At 40.6% G+C, this 26,834-nt stretch overlaps 1 protein-coding gene across 1 annotated transcript in view; it reads left to right on the top strand.

Annotated features, from left to right (window-relative positions):
* The window catches only part of TANGO6 (transport and golgi organization 6 homolog), a 189,092-nt gene that overhangs the window by 37,395 nt on the left and 124,863 nt on the right, over positions 1-26,834 (top strand). Inside the window, exons 8-11 of the mRNA XM_081806421.1 lie at positions 12,388-12,500; positions 13,923-14,099; positions 17,117-17,249; positions 20,026-20,214. Coding sequence (XP_081662547.1) covers positions 12,388-12,500; positions 13,923-14,099; positions 17,117-17,249; positions 20,026-20,214 — 612 coding nt within the window. The remainder of the gene's footprint in view (positions 1-12,387; positions 12,501-13,922; positions 14,100-17,116; positions 17,250-20,025; positions 20,215-26,834) is intronic.

The following is a 26,834-nucleotide window of genomic DNA, read 5'->3' as shown; positions in this document are numbered from 1 at the left end:
ATTTATTTATTTATTTATTTATTTATTTTTAAAGATTTATTTATTTGACAGAGAGAGACACAGTGAGAGAGGGAACACAAGCAGGGGGTATTGTGTGAGAGGGAGAAGCAGGCTTCCCGCCGAGCAGGGAGCCCAATACGGGGCTCGATCCCAGGACTCTGGGATCATGACCTGAGCCGAAGGCAGACGCTTAACGACTGAGCCACCCAGGTGCCCCTGGTTTTTTTTTTTTTTTTTAAATGCCTTATTTAGAGACTTATGAAAAGAAAGTTTTTATATCCTGTTCTACATAGGCAAGGACATTTTAGGTTATAGAAAGAAGAAATTATATAGAGCAGTCTAGAAAGCAAATGTTCTGAGTTAGAGAACAAGGCCCAGCTAACTTTCAGAAAGATTATCTTCAGTCACATACCATCTAAGGAATATCAGGATGAAAAATCGTTAAATGGTTGGGTGTGGAATGTCCGAAAGACTTGAAAGTAGTGTTAAGGGTAGAACTAATTGTGACTAAACTTTGTAAAAACCCCTCATAGTATTTCTGGGAAATCAAAAAAATTGCTTTTCAAGGAAAAAGAAAGCAAAACAACTTCTTTCTGGCAAGTGAATTAGCCTCTAAAAAATGGAGATCCAGAAATAGTGAATCCTGCCATTGTTCCTATTCTTGCCCAAAAAAAGGGGAGAGGAAAAAAACCCCCCTAATTTGGTGAACAGTTTGGTGAATTTAAAACCTCCTAGAGAGGCAAGCAAAACATTAGTTTGCTGTAAACACTTGATTATGCACAAAAGATTGGTACTGTTATAAAACCAGGAAGGGGTGCAGAAGGGTAATTATTCTCCCTACAAGGTTTTGGCAGCTCAGCTGCAGTGGGAAAACAGAGGAAATGTGTATGTTGGAGGAAAATGGTAAACACTGTGTAAAGTTTAGCAACAAAGGATGTGTTGTCTTTATTAACTTTCTGCTAATACTAAATTACAGAGCACAGCTCAAAAGCAGGAAATAAGGAAAACATCTGGGATAGTTGAATTGATCCAGCAACTCACTGGGTAGCGGGAGGGTACAAGAGGGTGTTTAATTTTAGAGAAGCATTTGGGAACATTTCCAGCTCTGGTTTTTTCTCTCTTTTATTTATTTAGTTTTTTAATTTATTTATTGAGAGAGAGAATGATACAGAGAGAGCATGAGAGGGGGGAGAGCCAGAGGGAGAAGCAGACTCCCTGCTGAGCAGGGAGCCCGATGTGGGGCTCAATCCCAGGACTCCAGGATCACGACCCGAGCCGAAGGCAGTCGCTTAACCAACTGAGCCACCCAGGCGCCCCATTCTCTGTTTTATTTTTAACAGATTTGTTGGGATATAATTCATATACCACACACTTCATGCCTTTAAAGTGTTCAACTCGGGGCGCCTGTAACATGTGGTCTTTTGTAGTTGACTTTTTACCAGCAGGATTTTTTTTTTTTTAGATTCATCATGTTGTTACATGAAGCAGTACTTCATTCCTTTTAATGCCAAGTAGTATTCTATTATACGGATATACCACATTTTGTCAGTTGATGGAAATTTGTGTTGTTTCCACATTTTGGCTCTGGTGAATGAACAATGCTGCTATAGACCTTCATGTACAGGTTTTTGTGTGGACATACGTTTTTGTTTCTCTTGGGTATATAGCTGGGAGTGAACTTGCTGGATCATATGGTAGCACTGTGTTCAACTTTTGGGAGGTACTGTCAGACTGTTTTCCACAGTGGCAGCACCATTTTACATTCCCACCAGCACAGTATGAAAATTCCAGTTTATCCTCTCTGCCCAACATTACCACTACCAGACTGCTTGTCTCCCTCCTCCTCCACCTCCTCCCTTTTTCCTTGCCCCTACCCCATTATTATAGCCTTGCTGGTGGGCGTGAAGTAGTATCTTATTGTGGTTTTGACTCACATTTCCCTAATGGCTAATGATGTTAAACAGCCTCTTGTGTGCTTACTGGCCATTTGCATGTCTTCCTTGGAGAAATTTCTATTAAGATCCTTTGCCTGGGGCGTCTGGGTGGCTCAGTCATTGGGCGTCTGCCTTCAGCTCAGTTCATGATCCCAGGGTCCTGGGATCCAGCCCCGCATTGGGCTCCCTGCTCTGCCAGAAGCCTGCTTTTCCCTCTCCCACTCCCCCTGCTTGTGTTCCTGCTCTCACTATCTCTCTCTCTGTCAAATAAAAAAAAAAAGATCCTTTGCCCATTTTTAAATTGGGTTGTCTTTTTTCTCATTGGTGGGTTGGAGGATGGGATTCACCCTCACCAACAGCTCTCCCCAAAGAAATCTTCCTTTTCAGTCTCCTCAGTCTCCACACTTTTTAAAAAATATTTTTATTTATTTATTTGACAGAGAGAGACACAGCAAGAGAGGGAACACAAGCAGGGAGAGTGGGAGAGGGAGAAGCAGGCTTCTCACTGAGCAGGGAGCCTGATGCGGGGCTCGATCCCAGGACCCCAGGATCATGACCTGAGCCGAAGGCAGACACTTAACGACTGAGCCACCCAGGCGCCCCTCAGTCTCCGCACGTTTGATCCTTCTCTACCCTCTTTCTGAACGGGAAGTTTTTATAGTCCTGCTCTCGTCTTAGTCTGGTATCTTATGTTGGAGTTTTCAGACTGTTTGGTCTTGGTGCCTCACTGGACATTCCCAGTTGGGTGTCCTGTGTTAGCTGTAGAGCAGTGGCGCCTGTCTGGCTGCCGTCTCAACACATAACTACCTGCAGAGCCTCTTAGTTCCTCAGAGCCAGTTTCCTGTTTACTTTATACACAATCCAGATCAGATTGGTTTTCTGATTAAGACCATAGTGGAATTAGAAGTAACAAATTAGAAGTTAGTTAAGAGTGCCCGGCTGGCTCAGTTGGAAGAGCATGCAACCCTTGATCTCGGAGATGTGGGTTTGAGCCCCATGTTGGGTTGTAGAGACTACTTAAAAATAAAATCTCAGGGGGTGCCTGGGTGGCTCAGTTGGTTAAGCATCTGCCTTTGGCTCAGGTCATGACCCCACGGTCCTGAAATCAAGCCCCAGGTTGGGCTCCCTGCTCAACCAGGAGTCTGCTTCTCCCTCTTCTTCTGCCCAACCCCCCCAAATAAATAAATAAATAATCTTAAAAAAAAAAGTTTACTAAATAAATAAATAGCTTTACCAAAAAAAAAAAAAAAAAGTGAGTTAAACTACCTAAGGCTCACTGACAGGAGTCTGCCAGCAGAGAAGAGCAAGAAAGGGGACAGAAGTACCCCAAAAGGGCATAATAATTTTAAAAACAAACTATGTTGGGACTGGTATGTTCAGTATACTCTGTTTAAGAAGGCAAGGATTGCATATAATCCATTTTAAAAAGATTTCTTCTGAAAGAGGTAAAATATAAATACATTTTGGTATTTAAAGAAATAAACCCTCAGCTTGCTGAATGAAAATGTGGCAGGAGCAATTATAAGAGAAGGTCTTTTTTTTTTTTTTAAAGGTTTTGTTTCTTTATTTGACAGAGAGGGAGAGAGAGCACAACAGCACAAGCAGGGGGAGTTGCAGAGGGAGAGGGAGAAGCAGGCTCCCTGCTGAGCAAGGAGCCTGATGCGGGACTTGATCCCAGGACCCTGGGATCATGATCTGAACTGAAGGCAGATGCTTAACCGACGGAGCCACCTAGGCGATCCAAGAGGTCTTTTTACGCTTGCATCCTTTACGTACAGCACGGAATGGAGCAGTGTGGTTCTCGTGGGCCAGGTAGAAAGTTCTCAACAATACAGGTGTACACATAGATGCTCATTGATTTGAACTGAAAATTTGGCATGGCCACTTATACTTCTGCATAAATAATTCTCATCATTTCTATGTGTGTACCTTACATCTGGTAAAATTATCGAAGCTGAGAAGGGGATTTGCAGCTCAAATAACTTTTAGTCCAGTGGCTTCCTATTCTGTCTCCTTCTGACTCTGAATGTCTGGGGCTCTGTCCCTAGAATACTTAATTTTTTTTTTGTCCTCTCTGGTATGAGAGGGATAAATGGTTTTTTTGTTTGCTTTTTGCCTGCAGAGGTAGAGGGAGACCTAGGCTGCATAGAGATTGGTTCTGGGTAGGGCGGGATAAGAGAATTGTAAAATTCTTTACAATTTGGACATTTTCTTGCTCTTAAGAGAACCAGCCAGAATCTGATACCATGTGGGACTGGGAGTATGTGGGGGATGTTTCCTTTTTAGTATTCCTCACACTACTTCCTGAGACTCCCTAAAGGCAGAAGAAATTTTAGGGTAGGAAAGGCTAGAAGGTACCTAATTAGTTTATATTCATTCTCATTTCCATTTTATCTCTCTGTTTCCAGATTCAGGGAATCCTGACTTTAATTATCCAAGTCTTCTTTTCTCCATTTAATCTTAACAAATTTCTAATTAAAGTTACTCTCTCAGCTGGCCAATTGACTCCTCTTTTTGAATTTTTAATTGTTTTTGTAGAGTAAATTGGAATAATAGAATCTTAGAGCTGGAAGGAAATATACAAATAATTTAATTTCTTTTTCTGGTTTTTGAATAGACTTTGTTTTTTAGAGCAGTTTTATGTGCACAGAAAAATCAAGCAGAGGGTTTCCATATATCTCCTGCCCCCACATATGCACAGCCTCTCCCACTGTTTTTTTTATTTTTTTATTTAAAAAAAATTTTTTTTTTTTAAAGATTTTATTTATTTATTTGACAGACAGAGACACAGCGAGAGAGGGAACACAAGCAGGGGGAGTGGGAGAGGGGAGAAGCAGGCTTCCCGCCAAGCAGGGAGCCCGATGCAGGGCTCGATCCCAGGACCCTGGGATCATGACCTGAGCCGAAGGCAGACACTTAACGACTGAGCCACCCAGGCGCCCCTGGCCTCTCCCACTGTTAACATTTCACATCAGAGTGGGACATGTGTTACAGTTGATGAGTCTACACTGACACACCAATATCGTCCAAAGTCCATAGTTTACATTAGGGTTCACTCTTGGTGTGGTACATTCTTTGGGTTTGACAAACTAATCCCTCATTTTACAGTAAAGGAAACAAAATCCAGAAGATTGTGAAGTGACTTGTCCCAAATCATACTAGTGAATGCCAGATCTGATCCAGGAACCAATCCTTTCATCTCTTCTCTTTCTCTCACTCTGTGTTTAGAAAAGATAATATTTGTACATGGTACACGTTTAAGAAGTACTACAAAAGGCTTTGCAGTAAAAAGTCTTCTCCCACTACGGCTGTTCCCTAAATGCAGTCGTTCTTTCTGGATGTTTCCAACTCTAATTGAACTGTAACCTTGAATAACATGCAAAGGACCAAAAGAAGTATCCTTGGGGTGCCTGGGTGGCTCAGTCACTTAAGCGTTCAACTCTAGATTTCGGCTCAGGTCATGATCTTAGGGTTGTGAGGTTGAGCTCCGCGTTGGGCTTCACACTCAGCAAGGCGTTGGCTTGAGATTCTCTCGCTCTCACTCTGCCTCCCCACCCCCTGCCCTCCCCCCACTGAAATAAATAAATAAACCTTTTTTTTTTTTTTTAAGTAGCCTTCAAAGCTGTGGAAGATTCAAGTGTTAGATGGTACATTCAGATTCTGTGGTATAGTGTAGTGAAAAGCACCTGGCCTTTTGAGTCCAATAGACCTAGGTTGGAATCTGGCTCAAGGGTTCACAATCCATGTGACTTTAGGTGACTTATTTAACACTTGAGTTGTAGAGATGAAACAGGGTAACTTGTGGAAGGTTCATTGTATACTTTAGCAAATAATTAGGCTCAAAAAACTGTCAGTTCTCTTTTGGTTCAAAGAAACTCTTTTTAAAAAAGATTATTTTATGCAATATGCTCTGAAAGCATGCATAGTGCAAAATACTGTATTAGGTAACTTGGCTTGTCCTTTTGCTTCTCACAAGTCTTAATTAAACTCAGTAAGTGCATTAGAAGTTCTGGAACATGACTATCAAAAGGATCACTGTGATATTTTAGAAGACAGCATTAGACTAGTTTAATCTTTAACAGGGGTACAATCAAGTTCCAGCCTGTACTGAATTTCAGTGTTAGGATTTAGTCAGCTTGATTCATGTTTGTATTTCCACACGTATACATCCCTATAAAAGATAAGGCCATAAATTAGGGAGACAGTTCCATTTACAGCCGTATCAGCAGGTATTTAGGAATAAATGTAATATTTGCACAGGGCTGCATATTTTACAAAATATTTTAACATGAATTATCTTAGCTGGTATTTAAGCCGAAGCTTAACACTTGGCATTATAAATGAGGAAACTGAATCCTAGAGGGATTTAATTGTCTTACCCATGTTCACTCACTTAATATGTGATTTTAGGCAATCATGTGGGTGTCAGAAACAAAATTCATACCTGTTTTCCTGACTCCTGACTTCCTGGTGCTCTTTCAACTGCAGTGGTCTCAGAGGGATGTGCTTAACCATGCTTAACCGTGTAATGGAAGTCTAGTAAATGAGAAATGGAGTATGTGAGGATTGCTTTCTGTTTGGTTTTGCTTTGAATCAGAAACACATGTTTATTCTTAATACTTCTGACCATTTTGACTCTGGGTTTTTCCTTTCCTTTTTAATTTAAATTTCTAGAGAAATTCAGTCCTTTAAAGATTTTTATTTATTTATTTGTCAGAGAGAGAGAGTGCAAGCAGGGGGAGCAGCAGAGGGAGAGGGAGAAGCAGGCTCCTCACTGAGCAAGGAGCCCGATGTGGGACTCGATCCCAGGACCCCGGGATCATGACCTGAGCCAAAGGCAGACGCTCAACGACTGAGCCACCCAGGCGTCCTAGAAATTCAGTCCTTTAGATATTGAAGATAGGTACTGAATAAGCTAGTACAGTAAAAGCAGACCTCCTTTTGTTCAGTCCACTCTCCCTTCCATGGCTGAAGTTCTATGATTCTTCAGTTAATTAACATTGATTGAATAGCTTCTAGCTACAGCTTAAAAAAGAAAAAAAAAAAAAAAAGAGGAAGAAGAGAAAATACAGAGGGCATTGTAATTTCCCTACAAAAATAGAACTTTTGAGAAAAATAAAAAGCATTCAATGTACTTCATTCGTTCTTTGATTCAGTTAATCAGTCACAAAGAAAAATTTTGCCAAGTACATACGGAATGGCAGATACTGTGCTAGGTTTACAAACACAGAAATGATTAAAAGCCAGTTGCTCCCTTCAGGGAGCTCCCAGTCAAGCAAACAGTTACAGGTAGTGTGTGATCTATTGTTAAGAGTACGCAGAAACATGTCTCTATTACTTGTTAAGAGTAGTCTCTAAGCTCAGACGAAGGGTTGTGAGGCTTAACCGCAGACCCCTCGTCTCATGGCTGGATCTGTGATAGAAAGCCAGGATGCATTCAGAAAGGACTGTGGAAATTCCCAAGCTGCCAGTGGGGTCATTGGTACCTGTCTGTTTCCTCATGTGATCTGTTCTGAGCCATTATGATTTTCATAAATCATACTCACCTCTTATTTTGCCCGTCAGCCCTGTCCTACATATTTATATCGGAAAAGCCACAGGTAGACATGGAAGTTCATCTTTTCTTCAAAGCACCATTTTACTTACTCTCAGAGAGGCTTTTTCACACCAAAGAATTGAATAGGTACCTTGAGAGTCTGTCTCTCCCTTCCCTGCTTCAGCTTTCCCACGTCTTGGTATTTTGTTTGGTGATCCCTAGTCTGTACAGATACCTCAAGTAACCTGAAAACCTTTCAACTAAACAGGATTTCATCTTTATTTTATTTTTTTTTTTAAGATTTTATTTATTTATTCATGAGAGACAGAGAGAGAGAGAGGCAGAGGGAGAAGCAGGCTCCCAAGGAGCAGAGAGCCCGATGCGGGACTCGATCCCAGGACCCTGGGATCATGACCTGAGCTGAAGGCAGACGCTTAACCATCTGAGCCACCCACGCGCCCAGGATTTCATCTTTAAAGTACTAACTTCAGAACTGCTAGAAGAAGGGAAAGCATGTGGGGAGGGTTAGAAATTTTTACAACTTGGTCAGGTTTCAGTGTTTAAAAATTTTGGGGGTGGTGGAGGATTGGTTCATGTTTTTCAACTAGTTTTACCTAATGGCTGAGGTACCAGAACGATACAGAAGAAGAGAGCAAATTTGCACTCAAGTCAGAGGATGATAGATTAGGTACCAAAGAGACCCTAACACTTGATGAATTTAACCTCCTTGTTTTCTAGGTAAGGAAACTGAGACTCAGAGAAGTCAATTGATTTGGGTTAAGTCCCACACCTGGTCAGTAGAAGTATTACAGACAACCCTATGTGAAACATACCCAATGGTTATACTGCTGAGAAAAGGGAATGTCAGCAGGTCAAAATAATACGTAAAGTAGGGGATTTTGTTTCAGAACTTTAACTCCCATCCCACTTTGCTTCTAGGTGAACAGGAAAGAACCCCAACTAGGAGACTGTACATAAGCACAGTCCAAGGAAACCCCACAACACCTGATGGTAGGGCATGGATGCAGGGTGGTAGGGCCCTCTCCACTGTGGTGCCGTGACTGCTTCCTCGGTCGGTACTGTCACCAGCCTGGTGTGGAGGAGACTGGAAGGAACTGGCCCCAACAGTTTCTTCCATATATAGTATGACTTCATTGGAAGGACTGGTTTTGTTTGTTTGTTTGTTTGTTTTTCCTAGAGCATTGGTCATTGTCAGTGCTGTCTGCAAGAGATCGAAGTGCAACATTGGCTGAATCAGGGCAGCCTCCTGTGTCCCTTTATGGGTCACTAAACTCCAGGTATAAGTCAATGATCTGGGGAGTCCACATGAAGTGGGAAGTGGCCAGATTCCACTTTGGGAGTGTATATAAGAGGGTAATGTTGGATGTGAGGTGCACACCAAACTTTTAACCTGTATATGGGTTGGGTGCTAGGCAAGAGGTTGGGAGGAGGTCACTGTCCTTGGAAAGGCCTGGCCACAGTATGGCCCTGAAGATCTACTGGAAGGCTTGGTAGAAGGGGGCTATATAATAGGCAAGAGTCTCAGTAGGAGGAAGGGAGGTGGTACAGAAGCTGCTGTCCGTGGTGCCGCTCAGAAACTGCCCTACTTTCCAGAGGTAGCAGGACTAGAGTTATTAACAGCCCGACAAGCTGGGGCCTACTGATTCTGAGGGAAGATGGCTGGGGTAAAGTTGGTATGGGACTGAAGCAATGAAAACATGCCCATGGGGAGGTGGGTATTGGGAGGCCATGGAGTACGTGCTTTGTTCTTTTTAAAATTGTGGTGAAATACACATGACATAAAATTTACCATTTTAACCATCTTTTCAAGTATATAATTCACTGGCATTAAGTCCATTCTCACGGTTATCGCACTGTCTAGTTCCAGAACTTGTTCATCACCCCAGATGGAAACACCATACCCATTAAGCAGTTGGTCCCCATTTCCCCTTCCTCCCATCCCCTTACAACCACTCATCTACTTTCCGTCTTGTCTTTATGGATTGTGCATGGATTTTATGTCAGGCAGATCTGGGTTCACCCTGTCTATGCCACTTTCTAAGAGTAACTTGGCTCAGCTAACTTTGCTTCTCTGAGCCTGTTTTCCACATTTTTAGAATGGGCATAAAAATTCTTAACCTACAGGACTTGTGAGGAGCGATTGTATATTAAATGTTTAGCTGAATTACCTGGTTTCTTTTTTTTTTTTTTTTTTAAGATTTTATTTATTTGACAGAGAGAGACACAGCGAGAGAGGGAACACAGCAGGGGGAGTGGGAGAGGGAGAAGCAGGCTTCCCGCGGAGCAGGGAGCCCGATGCGGGGCTCGATCCCAGGTCGCTGGGATCATGACCTGAGCCACCCAGGCGCCCCTAACCTGGTTTATTCTTGAATAGACATTGCAGTAAATGGTAGTTATTGTTGGCTTCATAGAAACAGTAACAGTGGGTTCATTTAGGTTGTATACTTCTGTAACAACTGCTTGGTCAGCAAACATTCAGGTAATACAACTTAATCATCTATCGTAATAGGTGCTGAAATAGAGAAATAGAGAGGCTAGTTGAAGAGGGGAAAGATAGCTGTGTATTTATGGGCTGATTATAAGCCCTAAAATGCTATTGGAATTTAGAGGAGAAAAGTCATTAATGGTGGTTAGATGCTTACTAAATGTTTAAGTCAGTGAATGAGTGGATGAACAGTTGAACAGTCAAATAAATAATAGGCTTATGGAAAAGGTAGACCTTTTGTATGGCCCATCCAAATCTTTTGAAAATAAATGTCCTCCCATCAGGAAGTTTAAAATGGAGATAGTTTTGGGCTCAGTACAAGGAGAAATGTATTATTAATTTGGAAGGGAGGCGACAGCCTCTGTGTGTCAAGCAGAGTCCATTCAAGTTCTTTGAGATCTCACAGAAAAAATTCATTGATCAATTGTTCCAAAATTCATTATCAGTACTTGTCCTTCAGATAAGTATAACAAGAGAACTTAAAAATTGGAGGAATTTATCAATAACAACATATACCCCTGAGTAATGGGCTTGATTGAATTCATGTTAAAGTTTGAGGTGCCAGGGCACCTGGGTGGTTCAGTTGGTTAAGTATCTGCCTTTGGCTCAGGTCATGATCCCGGGGTCATGGGATCAAGTCCCTCGTCAGGCTCCTTGCTCAGCAGGGAGCCTGCTTCTCCCTCTGCCGCTCCCCCCTGCTTGAGCTCTCTCTCTCTCTGTGTCAAATAAATAAATAAAATCTTTAAAAAAAATTTGTGGTGCTTTGGCCCAGTCAAGCCAATAAATAATGGAGATTTAACTCCATTTGGTTTTTGGTTTTTGTACAAAAGATGCTGGTACGGAAGGATGGCTCCACAGGGATTACTTCTGGGAACACAGACTACAGAACCAAACAATAGGCCCTTACGTTACCTGGGGGAATCTCTTTTTTTTACCACTTGTAATTGGTGATATCATAATTAGGCCTGCATATTTCTTGTGAACACTGCCATACAGTGCGCCTCATTTAGCTAGGCTTATGGAGATTAGATCATGCACAGGAAACTGGCTCCTTGGTTATCAAGCTCCACAGAGGAGCTGGGAGGCTTATGGAGTGTGAAAAATTAGGGTTGATTTAAAGGGACAGGGTTCTCTAGAAAAGCACAGAGGGCTTTCCAGCTTGTGCCTCCATGACCTTTAGTACTCCATAAACAGCACTGATAAAAAATAAATAAACAGCATTGATTTCTACTTCAATTAAGCACAATTTAATTAATAATTAAAATCTGATAGCATAGACACAGATAGTGATGAATGGAGAAAGATGAACCTTCAGTGATTAATTCTTTTTTTAAAAGATTTTATTTATTTTAGAGAGAGCGAGCAAGCACAAGCAGGGGGAGCGGCAGGCAGAGGGAGAAGCAGGCTCCCTGCTGAGCAAGGAGTCCGATGCGGGGCTCCATCCCAGGACCCCATAATCATGACCTGAGCTGAAGGCAGACGCTTAACTGACTGAGCCACCCAGGTGTCCCAGTCTTAGCCCTATTTTAAAGGATGAGGAAAGGGAAACTTAAGCCCTTATTTACAGAAAGAATATTGAAAAAATAGAATTTTGTTCTTCTTAATTCTTTAAATTACCTGCTTTGGATTATTATTATTATAATTGGTTTACTTGTTTTATTCTTCTTGGTAGATCACAAGCAATTGAGAGAGAACAACTCTTACTCATTTTTATATTCACTACAATGCCTAGGACAATGCTTGGATTTCAGTGGGTATTCACATAAATGTTGTTGAATGCATTTGTGCTGTCCTTTTTGAAAGGACAACTAAAATGTGTAACATAATTACTGTTAACAAAAATCAGCATTCTTAGATGCTTAACCCTATAAAGTCAGCGCAGAGCTAGGTGCACATTGTAATTTCTTTTAACATTTATTGAATTAGAATAGGACATGCCCATATGGCAGTTAGATCTTAAGAGTGACAAATCTAGAGCAAGCTTTGTTTTTATTTTTCAAATCTAGTTTTAAGTTTTTCTATTTGGCATTAATTGCTTGTTTGTTCCTAAGAGCAGGGCCTTCAGCAATTAGAGAATTATTGTATAGATGAGTAATAGACAGATTAGCAAGAGACACAAAGGTAGTCAAAAGCAAGAAAGGAAGGGGTCAGGAGATGGATTAATTTACCCATTTTCCCCTGAAGTTCTTCAGGCTGCACACACGGAAGGGCGCTGCTCCAGCTCAGGCTCCCTGTGTTTCAGCCTGTCTGCCAATCTCAAATGGTTTTCTTAGCCTTAGAGCTAAAATTGTTCGGTTTAGAACTAAAGTGTTGCTTAAGATAAAACTCTATGCTGCTAGTAGGTATGGTATTTGATTCCCAGTCCTCTGGCCTTGTACTCATGGTACCTCTCACCATTTTCTTTTCCCTAGGTATACGTGGTTGGGAATGAACCTGTGACAGTTTTAGTGGATTCCCTGCTTCCCGTCCTGGGAGTGCTCTTTTCTCTCTACTGTTTTACCAAACAAAGTGTATCTCACATAAGGTAAAAAAACAAAAAAAACCCATAAAACCTTATTTGTTTATAGTGAAATCTTTACTGTATGTTTTTCTTATTCTTATTTTGAATATAAAACTTAATGCTACTTTGTAATTTTTTTTTCTTTCAAAATCAGTAAAACATTTGAGTATCCTCTTATTCTGCTCATTTGCAAAAGAAAGAGAGCTTTTCAGATTGCAGGGGATTGGATGTAATTTTTAGAATGGCTTTCCTCAGCCTCTGTTCTAGACGTCAGAGACAAAATCCCTGTTTACATGTGTAAACATGTCACTGTTTGATCAGTGAGGAGTACTGGAATTACATGTCTAGGAAGGAGGAAATGGAGAATGGATCATAACCTTGTGGGGAATGAGAAATCAAGTTGGGGAAATTTGGATCTGAATGTGGCACTCTGTCATTTAGACTTGGATTTGGTGTGAGTGCTGCTCAGTGTTGTTTGGAACGAAGGGATTTCTTAATCATCCAGAAAATAATCTTTTGTATTGGAATTTAAGTAGGCTTCATTTTGTGTCAGCTCTGTTTTCACAGATATTTATGTTGTTTCTTCCTCCTTATAAGGGTTTATATCCTTTTTAAAGTCCTAGAGAGTTCTGATTTTTAGTGTTTGGAAATCCCCCACATGTGATCAGATATACAGTAATAATACCTTCTTCATAGAGTATTATGAAGACAGATTATAAAGTGTTTAGCACTGTCCCTGGAAAATCGTAAAGTCAATAGACCGCTTCCATCATCGTTGTTAAGCGGTGAAGGAAAACTCACATACTACTTTGGACTCTAACTTTTGGCCAGCACAGGAGCAGTGACAAGAGAGAACAGAGAGGAAGATGGGGACAATAAATATGTGAATTTGGCTTCAAAGAACTGTCCATATAATAACTTACAGTTTTGAAAACCAAATATTCACAGCACTATCATGTCCTCATCAGAGACTGGGAAGGAGGAAGCAAATGTTTATTCCATCCCAATCCTCGTTGACTGGCAAAGATAAAAGGGGCAGAGGAATCAGCCAGAATTTGTTGGTATGCTGTTTCTTGGTCACCAGCTCTTGGTCCCATTGGTAGATGGTTTTATCAGTGTAAACTTTCTTTCACAGTGCCTGATCCAAAGGCAATGCTACACTTGGAATTATTTTTTTTAAAAAAACCATGTGGGGCTCCTGTGTCTTATCATGGTTGCTTCTAGGGCCAAAGATTAGTCAGTTACTCATTGAATTTCAGGATATTAGATATATCCTGAAATTCACAGGAAGCATAGTTTCCAGTCCTACACTTTAGTAGTACTAGGTGGTCGTGCCAGCATTTAGAATGCTGTGGAACCTGACAGTCTTCCTTTCTTTTTTTATGTTAGCTTGTTAGATGTGTAGAGTAAGATGACAAGCTCATTTATAACTGCTTTTTCTGCCAGGTCACTTTGCCAAGAGATCTTATTATGGATTCTGGGGAAGCTAGAGAGGAAGAAGGCAATTGCCAGCCTGAAAGGATTTGCAGGATTGGACAAATCTGTGTCCTCTCTTCATTCTCTGTGTCAGTTTAGAGCTGCCACTCAAGGTGGCATCATGGTTACCATCAAAGAGGCCATTTGGTGAGTCCACCCATTCTTTACCCTCTCTCTTCGGACACAATTGCACCCAAAAGGCCCTTCCCTGAATTGTCCACTAAGGGGCGCTGATAGAACGGGACCTGGAACTTGAAGCAGTTGAGGTGCTGCTATTTATAATCTCTAAATGAAATGTGAGCGCCTTAAATAATCTTGCAGGTTTTTTTCCCAGATGCTAGCTAATAGTAGGTGCAATTTGCTGGAGCCTCACAGCTCTGCATCACAGGCCCACTTACTTCACAAAGTCTTTGCCAGAGAATCAGAGTAAAGGGCAGTCACCTGTTTACCCTCAGCACCATAACGATCCATTTCTCTTTCTGACTCTCTAAATGGTGTATGTGTGTTCAGAGTCAGACTTATTCCTCAGGGAAATTGTCTAATTGCTATCTTTTATGTTAATTTTACGATGGGGGTTTCTTTCTCCTGGAGAGCAATTAGAATATTAGTGGAATGGATCATTTATTTCTCTAACATCTTACAAGTATACTTTAAATTATTTCCTTTTTTTGGGTGATATGTGTAGATATTATTACCTTAGAATGTAAGTTCCTGTTGACCAGAGTCCCATACAGTTCTTAACTGACGGCTCAGATTTTTTTTTTTTAGATTTTATTTATTTATTTGACAGAGAGAGACACAGCGAGAGAGGGAACACAGTAGGTGGAGTGGGAGAGGGAGAAGCAGGCTTCCCGTGGAGCAGGGAGCCCGATGCGGGGCTCTATCCCAGGACCCCGGGATCATGATCTGAGCCAAAGGCAGACACCCAACGACTGAGCCACCCAGGCGCCCCAACGGTTCAGATTTTTATGTCACATTCAAAGTGTGGCTGTTTGTTAAGGTGTAAATTTTATTTTTTATTCATGGTTAACTTAGTAAAGTTATAAGACACTCTTTCAATATGATGGACTTGAGAAAAATGGAAAACACACATTGATTGCAAGCAGAATTATCAGTACAAATGCAAGCTACCAATTTCTTGAGAGTTGTTGAGCACTAGTAGGTTTTGTGGTTGTAACTATGCCCCTGAACTGAAAGAGTTTAAAATTTCTTGACATGTTTATTTTATAAAAGCACTTATGAACAGTTTAATCTGGGACACTTTAGTGACTGTATAGAGAATTTTATAGTCTTTAACTTATCAGTAGTTAAAGCTAATTGCCATCATGACAAGTCTCTAGTGTATATCTTAGTGCATATATGTCAGAATCGACAGTTCTTATTGAAACTATAGTTTCTCTTCATGGTAGGAGAAAACTGAATAGGCAGTTACTGAATGAATCTCCATCTACTGCCAGAAGCAATGGACCCTTAACTCCAGGTTTCTACATGGACTTCTAGGCATCCACAGTCCCTTTGAAATTATATACAAGAAATTTTTTTTCTGAAAATAGGGTCCATAGTTTTCACTGGATACTTATGACACTCTATATCTCCAAAAAGTTGACATTCACTATATCAAAGAAGTGTGTGTGTGTGTGTGTGTGTGTGATTTTATCTCTTGTTCTAAAGATCTTGCTCCTGTTGCCAGTCCCCTAAAGGCAGGTCAGTCTCACCGCTTACCATTTACCCTGTCATTCTGCCCAGGAGCCCCAGTAATCAATAAAAAGTTTGTTTAAAGAAACACTAAAAGAGCAGCTTAGATTTCATGATCTTTGGATCCAGAATTTTTATTTTTCTGGAACTAAATAAACTACAGTATTTGGAACTGACTCTTTTATCATTGAAATTTTAAGAATGAATGAAATAGAGCTTCGTAAGGTAATTATTGTCATGTCTTTTTAAAAAAGTATTTGAATATAATACTTCATTTTGAAAGGATGGTTCAGAGAAGCTGAGAAGTGACTCTTGGCCATTTCAGTTTTTTTCCTAACGTAAAATGTGATGTAGATACATGACTGATCTGAAGGACGCTGGGAGATTCTGGGATAATATAAGAAATGATCATAAGCTTAGTTTATGGGTTATTTATTTTACTAGAGGAGTATAAAGGCCATGTTACTAGTGAACTGGCAGATTGGGACTTACTGCCCAATGGGATGGCCAAATTAACTTTATTTCATAATTGTACTTTTCAATGATATAAAGCAACATCTGTCATTTTTTTCTCAGTTTAGTCTGAAAACACTTTATTCCTTCTTTAATCACAAGAGTACATACCTTCTTTGTATAACACAAAAAAGCATAGAGGAAAACAAAAAGCAACTACAATCCTAGTCACTGTTAGCATTTTTTTTAGTGTTTTGTCTTGTAGTACATCTTTGTGCTTCTGTGTTTGTTTACATGAAATAGTATAGTAATATTTTTTTCTTTGTTTTTTCATTTAATCTGCAATAAAACTAAAACCCTTAGTACCTCATGAGAAGTTTCTTAAAACTTTTTGCAGAAATCATAGCATTGCTTTTAGTAATTTGGCCATATTTTATTACTTGGAAATTTGGCCTACTCAGTTTTCTGAGTCTTTACGCATTTCCGTATTTCTGCTGGTTAGTTATTAGTTGAGATTGACTGCATGTTCTCCTGTAAGGATAGTGTCTCTTCCCACTGCCCATAACCCTTCAATGGCTCTTCGAGAAAAAGTCTAGCTTTCTTTGAGTGGCCTTGAAGGCCCTCTGTGATCTGACCTTCCTTTGCAGACTTCTTTTTCTCTATTCTTCCTCGGGAACTAGAGTATCTGCATACAACCTATACTTTAATTTCTCCTTGCTTTTTCAATTTATTGAAATAATAGTAATTCCTCAACATGCATCTGCAAAGCCACTTCCTTCATGAGTCTTTTCCCCACTGAGCAAATAACTATGTTATACATGATACCCTACCTTCTGAGAATAAATACTTTTTCAGCATGGAGAAACAGGAAAATAACTTAAACAAATTTTGAGATCTTTCTAATGATTTACTGTATGAAAATACCCTGTTACTTTAGAAGATTATTATGGAGTTTCAAAAAAAAAAAAAAAATCTCTGGGTGACACTGCCAAGGTAAATCTTACCCCGTGTTGCAGTGATGAAGATGAAGATGAAGCCCTGTACCAGAAGGTGTCCTCAGAGCAGTGCCAGGTAGAGCATCTTGGGGACTTGTTAGCCCACTGCCAAGAGTGTGGTTTGGCAGGTGACTTCTTCATCTTCTGCTTGAAGGTAAGAACTACATATAGTAAGGACACGGTCAGCTGTATTCTGGGATAGTACCAGGATCCCTTTTGAATTTTCAGGGCAGTCATAATTTTATTATTTTTATTTATTATTATTTTTTAAAGATTTTATTTATTTATTTGATAGAGAGAGACACAGCGAGAGAGGGAACACAAGCAGGGGGAGTGGGAGAAGAAGAAGCAGGCTTCCCGCCAAGCAGGGAGCCCGATGCAGGGCTCGATCCCAGGACCCTGGGATCACGACCTGAGCCGAAGGCAGACGCTTAACGACTGAGCCACCCAGGCGCCCCAGGGCAGTCTTAATTTTAGCTCCTAAAATTAAGGTCCTAATCTAAGAGAGAAATAATCAGAGGATGTAAGAGTAATTTATTTTTTAATAGCCTTTGGGTAGGTAAAAAGAAAAAAACCTTACCTTCAGCAGTACATGTATGATCGAACTATTTCCCAAGGTAATCTGCCCTAAATTTTGAGAGATGACCAAAGTAGAACTGTTGATCTATGGAAGGGTTAATCTTTGCTCTGTGTTGACAGTAAGTACTCTTTTTGAGTTAATAGCAGGCTTTGCAGTTATGGAGTAATCCTTTATCCTTTCTGACTGTTGTTTTGTCAGGTATTTGGAAAGGAGATTTAGTAGTTCTGCCTTTCTCATTTCATTTTGTAACCACCTGAATCCTTTTCCGGGTCTGTTTCTTAGTGCTGGTGATTGTGCTTCCTCTTGCTCTAATCTCTGACAGCAGCTAGTACCCAGTACTGTAAACAGGGTGATCTCTGATTTTCTATCCTCCAGCTCTGCTTTCTCCATTATTTTCCCTAAATAAAGTGTCTAAGAGAATGTTTGTGGAGTTTAAGGTTGGTGTGGTTATGGGGGAATTGCAAGGAGAGAATCAGGGCTAACACTTCTAGAACTTGAAGTAGGGGCCACTGTTTTGATAACGTTCTCACCTCTTGTGTTCACATTTTAAAAAATGATTCATTTATTTATTTTGGAGAGCACAGAGCCTGATGTGTGGCTCAATCTCACAACCCTGAGATCATGACCCTGAGAACCTGAGCTGAAACCAAGAGTCAGCCACTCAACCCTGCCTGTGCCGCCCAGGCATCTCTTCCTGTATTTACATTCTGTCCCCTTACCTAGCCACTCATTGTAAATAACATTCCAAGAAGATGTGCTCTTAAATGGAGAATTAAAAAAAATTGTTTAAAAAACAAAGAGGGGCGCTTGGGTGGCTCAGTTGGTTAAGCGACCGACTCTTGATTTTGGCTCAGGTTGTGATCTCAGGGTCGTGGGATCGAGCCCTCTGTCAGGCTCTACCCTGGGCATGGAGCCTGCTTGAAATTCTCTCTCTCCCTCTCCATCTGTACTCCCTACCCTATGCTCTCTCTCTAAAGTAAATAATAAGTAAAATCTTTAAAAAAACAAAAAAATCAGAAGGCTTTGCTCTGGGCCAAGGTTTCTGCACCTTAGTACCATTGGCATTTTGGGCTGGGTAATTTTTTTGTTGGGAGGCCGGGGGTTTCCTGTGTTTGCTTGCTTGCTTTTTTTTAAAGATTCTATTTATTTATTTGACAGAGAGAAACACAGCGAGAGAGGGAACACAAGCAGGGGGAGAGGGAGAGGGAGAAGCGGGCTTCCCGCTGAGCAGGGAGCCCAATGCGGGGCTCGATCCCAGGACCCTGGGATCGTGACCTGAGCCGAAGGCAGACACTTAACGACTGAGCCATCCAGGCGCCCCTCCTGTGCTTTCTTGTAGGATGTTTAGTAGCATCCCTGACCTCTACCACTAGATGCCTATATCGCTTCCCAATTATGACAACCAAAAATGTCCTCAGACATTGCTAACTGTCCCCTGGGAAGCAGAAATTCCCAGGCATGGTTGGGAACCATTGCTCTAAACTGCCACTTAGGGGGCACCTGGGTGGCTCAGTCGTTAAGCATCTGCCTTCGGCTCAGGTCATGATCCCGGGGTCCTGGGATCGAGCCCCACATCGGGCTCCCTGCTCTGCGGGGAGCCTGCTTCTCTCTCTCCCACTCCCCCTGCTTGTGTTCCCTCTCTCGCTGTGTCTCTGTCAAATAAATAAATAACATCTTTAAAAAATAAAAATAAAAAAAAATAATAAACTGCCACTTACTTTGGTAAAGCATTAATTGTTAAGGAACTTAAGGTTTTCCCTTCCCAAGGAAATTTACAGTGTGAAGTGTAGGGGAAAAGCCTACAAACCCCACAGTAATGAATTATCTATTAGTAGAGATTAAATATTATAGGGAAAAAAGTGCTGAAAGCATTTAATAGTCTCTAAAAAGGGTTTGAAAATGTTACATGGCCTGAGGTCTCAGTTCAGCAGGGCTAGTGGTAGAGATCCTAAAAAATGCTAATAAAGTAAGTAGCCTATCAAACTAGTTCTCTTTGTGTAGGTATGCTTTTTATTATGAAGTTTTAAATCTTCATATAAATATCATAATACACATATTATTCTACAATTTCCATTTTCCACTCAACACTGTTCTTGAGATCTTTCTTTTGATGTCCATATTGGTCTAGTTTATTTATTTCAACTGCTCCAGTATAATAAATACAATTTATTTATTCCTTCTCTTGTTGCTAGACCTTTGTCTCCAAATTTTGGCTATTATAAATAATGCTACAATGAACACTTAGACTAGTTCTTTACATATACATTTCAAACAGAGTTTTCTCACTGTTGTTGATGCCCTTAGTTCTATGGTTTTTTCCTTCACTTTTTCTTTTCTCCAATGCTGATAGGAGTTGACTCATGTGGCCATGGAAAATGAAGCAGAGTTAAAAACAAAGCCCTTCTCCAGCAAAAGCCTCTTGGAATTAGAGCAGCACCAAACTCTTGTGGAACGCCAGGAGCAGAAGCTGCTGGTCCTCCAGCTGTTGACTGTTCTCTGCGAGAGGATGTCTGAGCAGCTATTCACAAACATCACTCAGGTCAGTGGCTGCCACATCCCAGATCCCAGGCTGGTAGTATTTGTCTATTTTGGTTTCTTTACATGCTTTCCAAAAAATATTAAAAAAAAAAAAATTGCTCAGAGAATGGCTTGACGACACCTGCCTCAGTGTTACCTGGAATGCTGCTTAAACCTGCAGAGTACTGAGCCCACGACAGCCAACGGAATCTGCACTTGTGGAGGTCCCGCCGTGTTAGAGAAGCTGGCATGTTAGAGAGGCTCCGGACGTGATTCTCATGCAGAGAAAACTTTGAGAATTGTTGTAGATACTGATGTGTTACATTACAGGGTCCTCAAGTTGGGGGGCCAATACAGTTTTCTGAGTCTTCTTCAAAATATGGATGCCCGACCCACTGCTTATAGAGATTCTGATCCAGCATATCCTCATTAGCGCCTGGGCATCTGTATTTTTTTAAGCCCCATGGATGATTCTAACATGTGTCAAAAGTTGAGCATGATTAGAAAACTTAAATTTGAAAAAAAAAATGGCTAATGATAATAATACCACTTTGAATTTCATAGATCTACCTGACAGCCTATCTCCACAGCAGCCTATGAAGTTTTAAGATGTTTTTTAAAATGATTGAAGGGTAGCTATGTGAATCAGTTCCTGGATCTTGTTGGCTCAGACATTATATTTACCAGCTTTATAAAAAATAGGAAATAAAGGGGGCTCCTGGCTGGCTCAGTCAGTAGAGCATGTGACTCTTGATCTCAGGGTCGTGAGTTTGGGCCCCACATTAGGTGTGGGGCCTACTTAAAAAGAAAAAAAAATTAAAAACAACAACAACAACCAAAACCCAGGAAATAGAAGTAATAAAGCGTAGGCAATGCAGTCACCATATTTTTACCATTATTACCAGAATTAGTTGTTGCTTGGCTGGTGAATAGTCAGTTGTAAGATGGTATCATTGTCACACTTAAATCTGATTCTTCAGCTCTTTGTATCGCCCTCATTATCATCTGCCTTCGGGTGTTGCTAAGCAGCGTTTCACTATAGCTCCTGCTGAGAAAATTTGCAGCTGTCTGTCAGCTCCAACTTACATGCCTGTTTAATGAGAATTACGTTCATGATTTCTTTTTTGGCTTCTTATTCCTTCAGTTCACTGACTCTGTGCTACGCTACCCAGTAGGGTGAGTTGTTTCTCCTGTGTTTATATCAGTTCCCTAAAGACTTTTTCACCCAGACCTTATGTTTTTGTCTGAAGATGTTAGTTGGAAGGGGAAATGGCTTAAAAACTATATGACTTGAGCTTTTGCACTTAGCTCCCTTTGCTCCTAATTAAGGAACAATTGTTTTAGGTTGATAGAGAAGTGACTTGTCCCATTAAATTATCCTTCAGCTAAGGTTAAAATGTATCAAGATGAAAAGAACCACAAAAAAATATTAAATTGCATTTAGTAGTTTTACTACTAGTGATAATTTTAGTATTTATTTTGAAATACACACACATATGGGTAAGTTATAAATAATACATGTTATAAGTAATTTTGTTAATATCATTAGGAACCAAGATTTTTAGCATAAGAAAAAAAGTTATGAATATAAAATTACAGAACTTGACTAAAATTCCTATAATAGTGAATTTCATTTGGAAGTATTCATATGAACTCACAATTAATTTTTTCTTTTTAAAAAATAGATATTCCCTTGCTCATTCCACTGTCCATGCCAGGCAGCAGTGACAACCCAGCTACACTGAGCATCCTTCGTGCTGGACTGTAGTTTCTAAATATCATGTCCTGCTGGAAGAACACAAAGCTCGTTGGAGTAAAGGTTCATTCAAGGTCTAGGGCAGGAATTGTCCACTATAAGCCTCAGGGCATCTATTTCTGCCTAAATAAAAGGAAGATGCCTGAGATTAATGAAGTCATATCAGTAGTATTCAGGAGCCAGCTTGAAAGATCTCCTCTTGGCCACAGATAGGGCATTTTGGGCATTAAAAAGAATAATGCTTGGGGGCGCCTGGGTGGCTCAGTCAGTTAAGGGTTAAGGGCTGCCTTTGGCTCATTCAGGTCATGATCCCAGGGTCCTGGGATCGAGTACCATATCGGACTCCATGCTCAGCGGGGAGCCTGCTTCTCCCTCTCCCTCTGCATGCCTGTCTGCCTATTTGTGATCTCTCTCTCTCTATCAAATAAATAAATAAATAAAATCTTAAAAAAAAGAATGCCTGCAATGGATTGAAACACATCAAAGTTATAAAAACCTGAGCCACTGTCTGCTTCTCCCCCCTAAAATCCCTTTTGGACATCTCTGGAAGTTGCTAGGGCATCAAGTCATTATTTTGTAAGTTGATAAATGAAAGAATAAAACATTTATCTTACCTTTTCTGTCAGCACTGTATTTCATTGTAACCAAATAGTTGGTGGAAAAATTTTCTTTATATAAGAATCACAGCTAAAATATTCAGAAAGAGACCTACAAATTTATATTTTGCAATCCCTTAATGAAATAATGGATCTAGGTGACAATCAATGTCTGCTAAAACTATTAGGGGTACTGTATAATGAATGTAATTAGGCCAAATACATCCAAATCAACTGATCCTTTTTTCCCCAAGCATTTTATTATGAATACTTTCAAACTTGAAAGGATTTTACAGTGAATACCTATATACCTACAACCTAGATTCTACTATTAGGATTTTATTATATTTCCTTTATCACATATTTATGTTTCCATCTGTCTATCCATTTTGTTTTCCATCTGTTTATCCATTTAATTTTTGGTGGATTTCAGGATCAGTGTAGATATCGGTGTATGTTCCCCAAAATATTTTCAGCCTGGAATGATCGATCTCAACATCACCAGAAGTAGACAAGCAGACATTATGTGTCTCCTAATGTAATGCAATAGGAGGTACGTAGCACCACCTGGGAAGAGTTCTTCCCCCCCAAAACAAAACCCCACAAAGAAGCAAACAAAAGACAAAAAAAGTCCATAAAATGTGAATCTGAATCTAATCAAGGAAACTGAGGGTACAGCAATGTTATGCCATGAAGAAGCAAAATCAGCCAATTTCAGAATGTGAGACATTCCACAGTACAGATGACCCAGTTTCTTCATCAAGTAAATGCATTAAAGAAGGAGCAGGGCTGGGCGCCTGGGTGGCTCAGTCGGTTAAGCGACTGCCTTCGGCTCAGGTCATGATCCTGGAGTCCCGGGATCGAGTCCCGCATCGGGCTCCCTGCTCAGCGGGGAGTCTGCTTCTCCCTCTGACCCTCCCCCTTCTCGTGCTCGCTCTTTGTCATTCTCTCTCTCAAATGGATAAATGAAATCTTTAAAAAAAAAAAAAAAAAGAAGGAGCAGGGCTTCTGTAGCTTAAAAGAGACCTGTCAACTAAATGCAGTGTGTGGATTCTCATTCAAACATACCAATTGTGTGAGAGGACATTTTTACAACAGTCATGGGCTAAGTATTAGAAAGTACAAGGAATTTTTATCAAGAGTAATCATGGTATGGTAGTTATGTGTTGTTGTTGTTGGGTTTTTTTGGGTTTTTTTTAAGATTTTTATTTTTAAGTAATCTCTACACCCAACTTGGGGCTCAAACTTAGAATCACAAGATCAAGAGTTGCATGCTCTACTGACTGAGCCAGCCGGGTACTCCTGGTATTACAGTAGTGCTGTTAAAAAAGAAAAACTCCTTGTTAGAAATGTATATTGAAGTATTTATGGATAAAAGATTAAAAATTCAATAAAACATATTGGCAGATAGTATACGAGAAGATACAGAGAGGCATAAACCATTCAGTGGTCTGTGTATGGATACAGAGCCCTGTACCAACTCCCCAGTTCCTTCATTCTTTTTTTTTTTTTTTAGAAATTTAATTTTATTTAGTTTTTTTTTTTTAAGATTTTATTTATTAGAGAGTGAGTGAGAGAGAGAGCACAAGCTGGGGGAGGAGCAGAGGCAGAAGGAGAAGCAGACTCCCCACTGAGCAGGAAGCCTGACACAGGGCTTGATCCTGGGACTCCGGGATCGTGACCGGAGCTGGAGGCAAACGCTTAACTGACTGAGCCACCCAGGCGCCCCCCCACATCCTTCATTCTGCAAATATGTAGTAAAGGCCCACTGTGTGCCACGTACTCTTTTGGGTACCAGAGACACAGCAGTGAACAACACACATCTATCCTCATGGGATTACATTCATGCAGGAGAGAGAGACAGTAAACAAGTAAGTACCAGAGAGAAATATCAAACAAAAGGGATGTAAAGACAGTGGTAGATAGAGTTGTCATGGAGAACCTCACTGGGAAAGTGGCCTTTTTTTTTTTTTTTGAGAGAGAGTGAGCACGTGTGTGTGTGCGTGAGCAGGTGGGGTGGGGTAGAGGCAGAGGGAGAGGAATAGAGAGAATCTTAAGCAGGCTTCACATCCAGCGTGGAGCCCAATATGGGGCTCAAGCTCACAACCCTGAGATTGGACCTGAGCTGAAATCAAGAGTCGGTAGCTTAATCTCCTGAGCCACCCAGGCGCCCCTCCAGAAAGGCTTATGAGCAGAGATCTGGAAGCAGGGAAGGAGGGAGCCTCAGAGATACCTCGGGAAGAGTGTTCCAGCTAAGAGGAAGCATGTCTCAAGCGTGGAGGGCTCAGCAAGGAGGCCAGTGTAAATGGAGTGGGATGAGTGAGATTTCCTTTTTTTGTCCTTTCAGAAAATTGCTACCCTTTGCACCTTTCTGTATTTAGATCTCTGTACTTGGCAGAGTAGAAGTGCTTTATATGATTTTTTTCTCATATATTAAAAACGCTTTTAACGTAAGTAACACATGCTCATTGTAGAAATATTAAACAAGTGCATAATATAAGAAGTATGGACTTCTGATTAAAGATAGTATATTGAACACATGTGTTTATCTGCTCCTTCTGGAATCCACAGGGGCCAACAGCAGGAGAGGAGAGAGAGCAGATAAAAGAGAGTAACAACATTTGGAAACTGGGAAATAGCTGATCTAGCAACTCCGAAAATGGAGAGCTATGTGCCTGCATGGGAGAAGTCAAGAAGCAAAACACTATACCTCTATGAAGCTGTTCACATTTTATTTTGAACAGAAAAAGAAAAAAAAAAGGCAAGCTACTTCTCATTGCAGAACACTGGAAGGACTGGAGGTGGTAGATCAGCTGTAAAGATGAAGCTGAATTTAGAGCTTAAAACAGGTTGAAAGGCTCTGCAAGGTTCAGTAGACCCCTTGATTCCTTCCTCAAATTTGTACAAACACCTCCCCTTCCCAGCGAAAGCCTGGAGGCATATTCTTGAGAGACGTTGAACTTGGGTGGCAGCAGCAAACTGAAAAACTGGAGCATTAGGTTGCTGTCTGCAGACTCAACAGTGAGGCCTCAGCCCGCTCCCACCTGACTGCCAGGATGTTGGCAGCAGGTTTATACATCCCCATCGGAAGGGGGGAGGAGGTAGGGAATGAATATCTGTAACATATTCAGAACAGCACCTGGTGAACAGTAAATGTTTACTGTTGTTATTAAGCACGTAAACCATTAAATGTGGTTGGCTCTGTAGAGCCACAAGCAGATGGGCAGAAGTGGGGTAGGGCACCGCTGTTTTTCATTATAAGCATTCAGGAATATTTGGCTTTTTAGATTACATAACATTACAAAAATGGTCAAGTAAAAAGTAAAAGTCTCTCCCTCCTCTCCACAACGTATGTAAATTCTAGAACATGCTTCAGTTACATACCTATCCTTGTGACTGGCAGCCCCATCAGTCACAGGAGATGAGTAGTAGTCGGGAGGAGCTGTTGTCCAGATGGGCATGGTGGTTTTGTTGCTACAAGAAAAAAGCTTGGGGGAAAGGGCACTTCATGGATGACAATAACAGCTGGCTATCAAACCACAGTTTAAGCTCCCAGATGTTTTGTTTTTTGGTTTTGGGGACTTTTTTTACATACATACAAATATAGAGTTTCTTTCTTAACAAAAATAGGATCATACTGCTTGTTTTGCAGCATCTTCATATATATATAGAGAGAGAGAGAGGAAGGACTTAGAAAAAGTGGAAAGGCTAGATAGTTCTTTTCCAGCAATTGAACAGTACATTTGTGCTGAAGCAGAAGCTTCCTATAATCAAGGGGTGCTTTAGAAAACTCTTTGGAGGCAAAATAGGTGGCCCAAGATGGTAAATGTAGCATTTTCTCTAGAAAGGCCAGTGTCCTTAACTTCTAATATCAGTAAAGTCTTAGGCTTGAGAGGGTGGTGAAAATTGCCATAACCAGCGTTATTCATTTCAGTAAGTGGAACTTTTAATAACCTTTCTAGTTTCCTGCCTTGCTCCAAAGACAAGTGGTAACAAGCCATTCTCCTGACTTTAAGCTTGCAATAAAGACTCATAGCATAGCATGTGATTTGCCCAGAGAATTAAACATGCAAGCTTGCATGGTATTTAGAGGCTTATTATTACCTATCTCAGCTGTACCACTTTCAAAATGATTTTTCCCTTTTGAGCCATTAATCCTGAATATGCGTGCGTGTGTGCATGCTTGCACGTGTGTGCATGCAGATACATGGATGTGTGTGTGTTTGCTTTTATTCAAAGTTATTTCTACTTAAGGTGATTAATACAAGTGCAGTTAAAATGATGCTGACC

The sequence above is a fragment of the Leptonychotes weddellii genome, chromosome 16, assembly GCF_054177405.1.
Source record: "Leptonychotes weddellii isolate Sample4059 chromosome 16, ASM5417740v2, whole genome shotgun sequence".
NCBI classification, from domain to species: domain Eukaryota; kingdom Metazoa; phylum Chordata; class Mammalia; order Carnivora; family Phocidae; genus Leptonychotes; species Leptonychotes weddellii.
The sequence above is the reverse complement of the archived record's forward strand: the minus strand, read 5'-3'. Positions and strand labels throughout refer to the sequence as shown.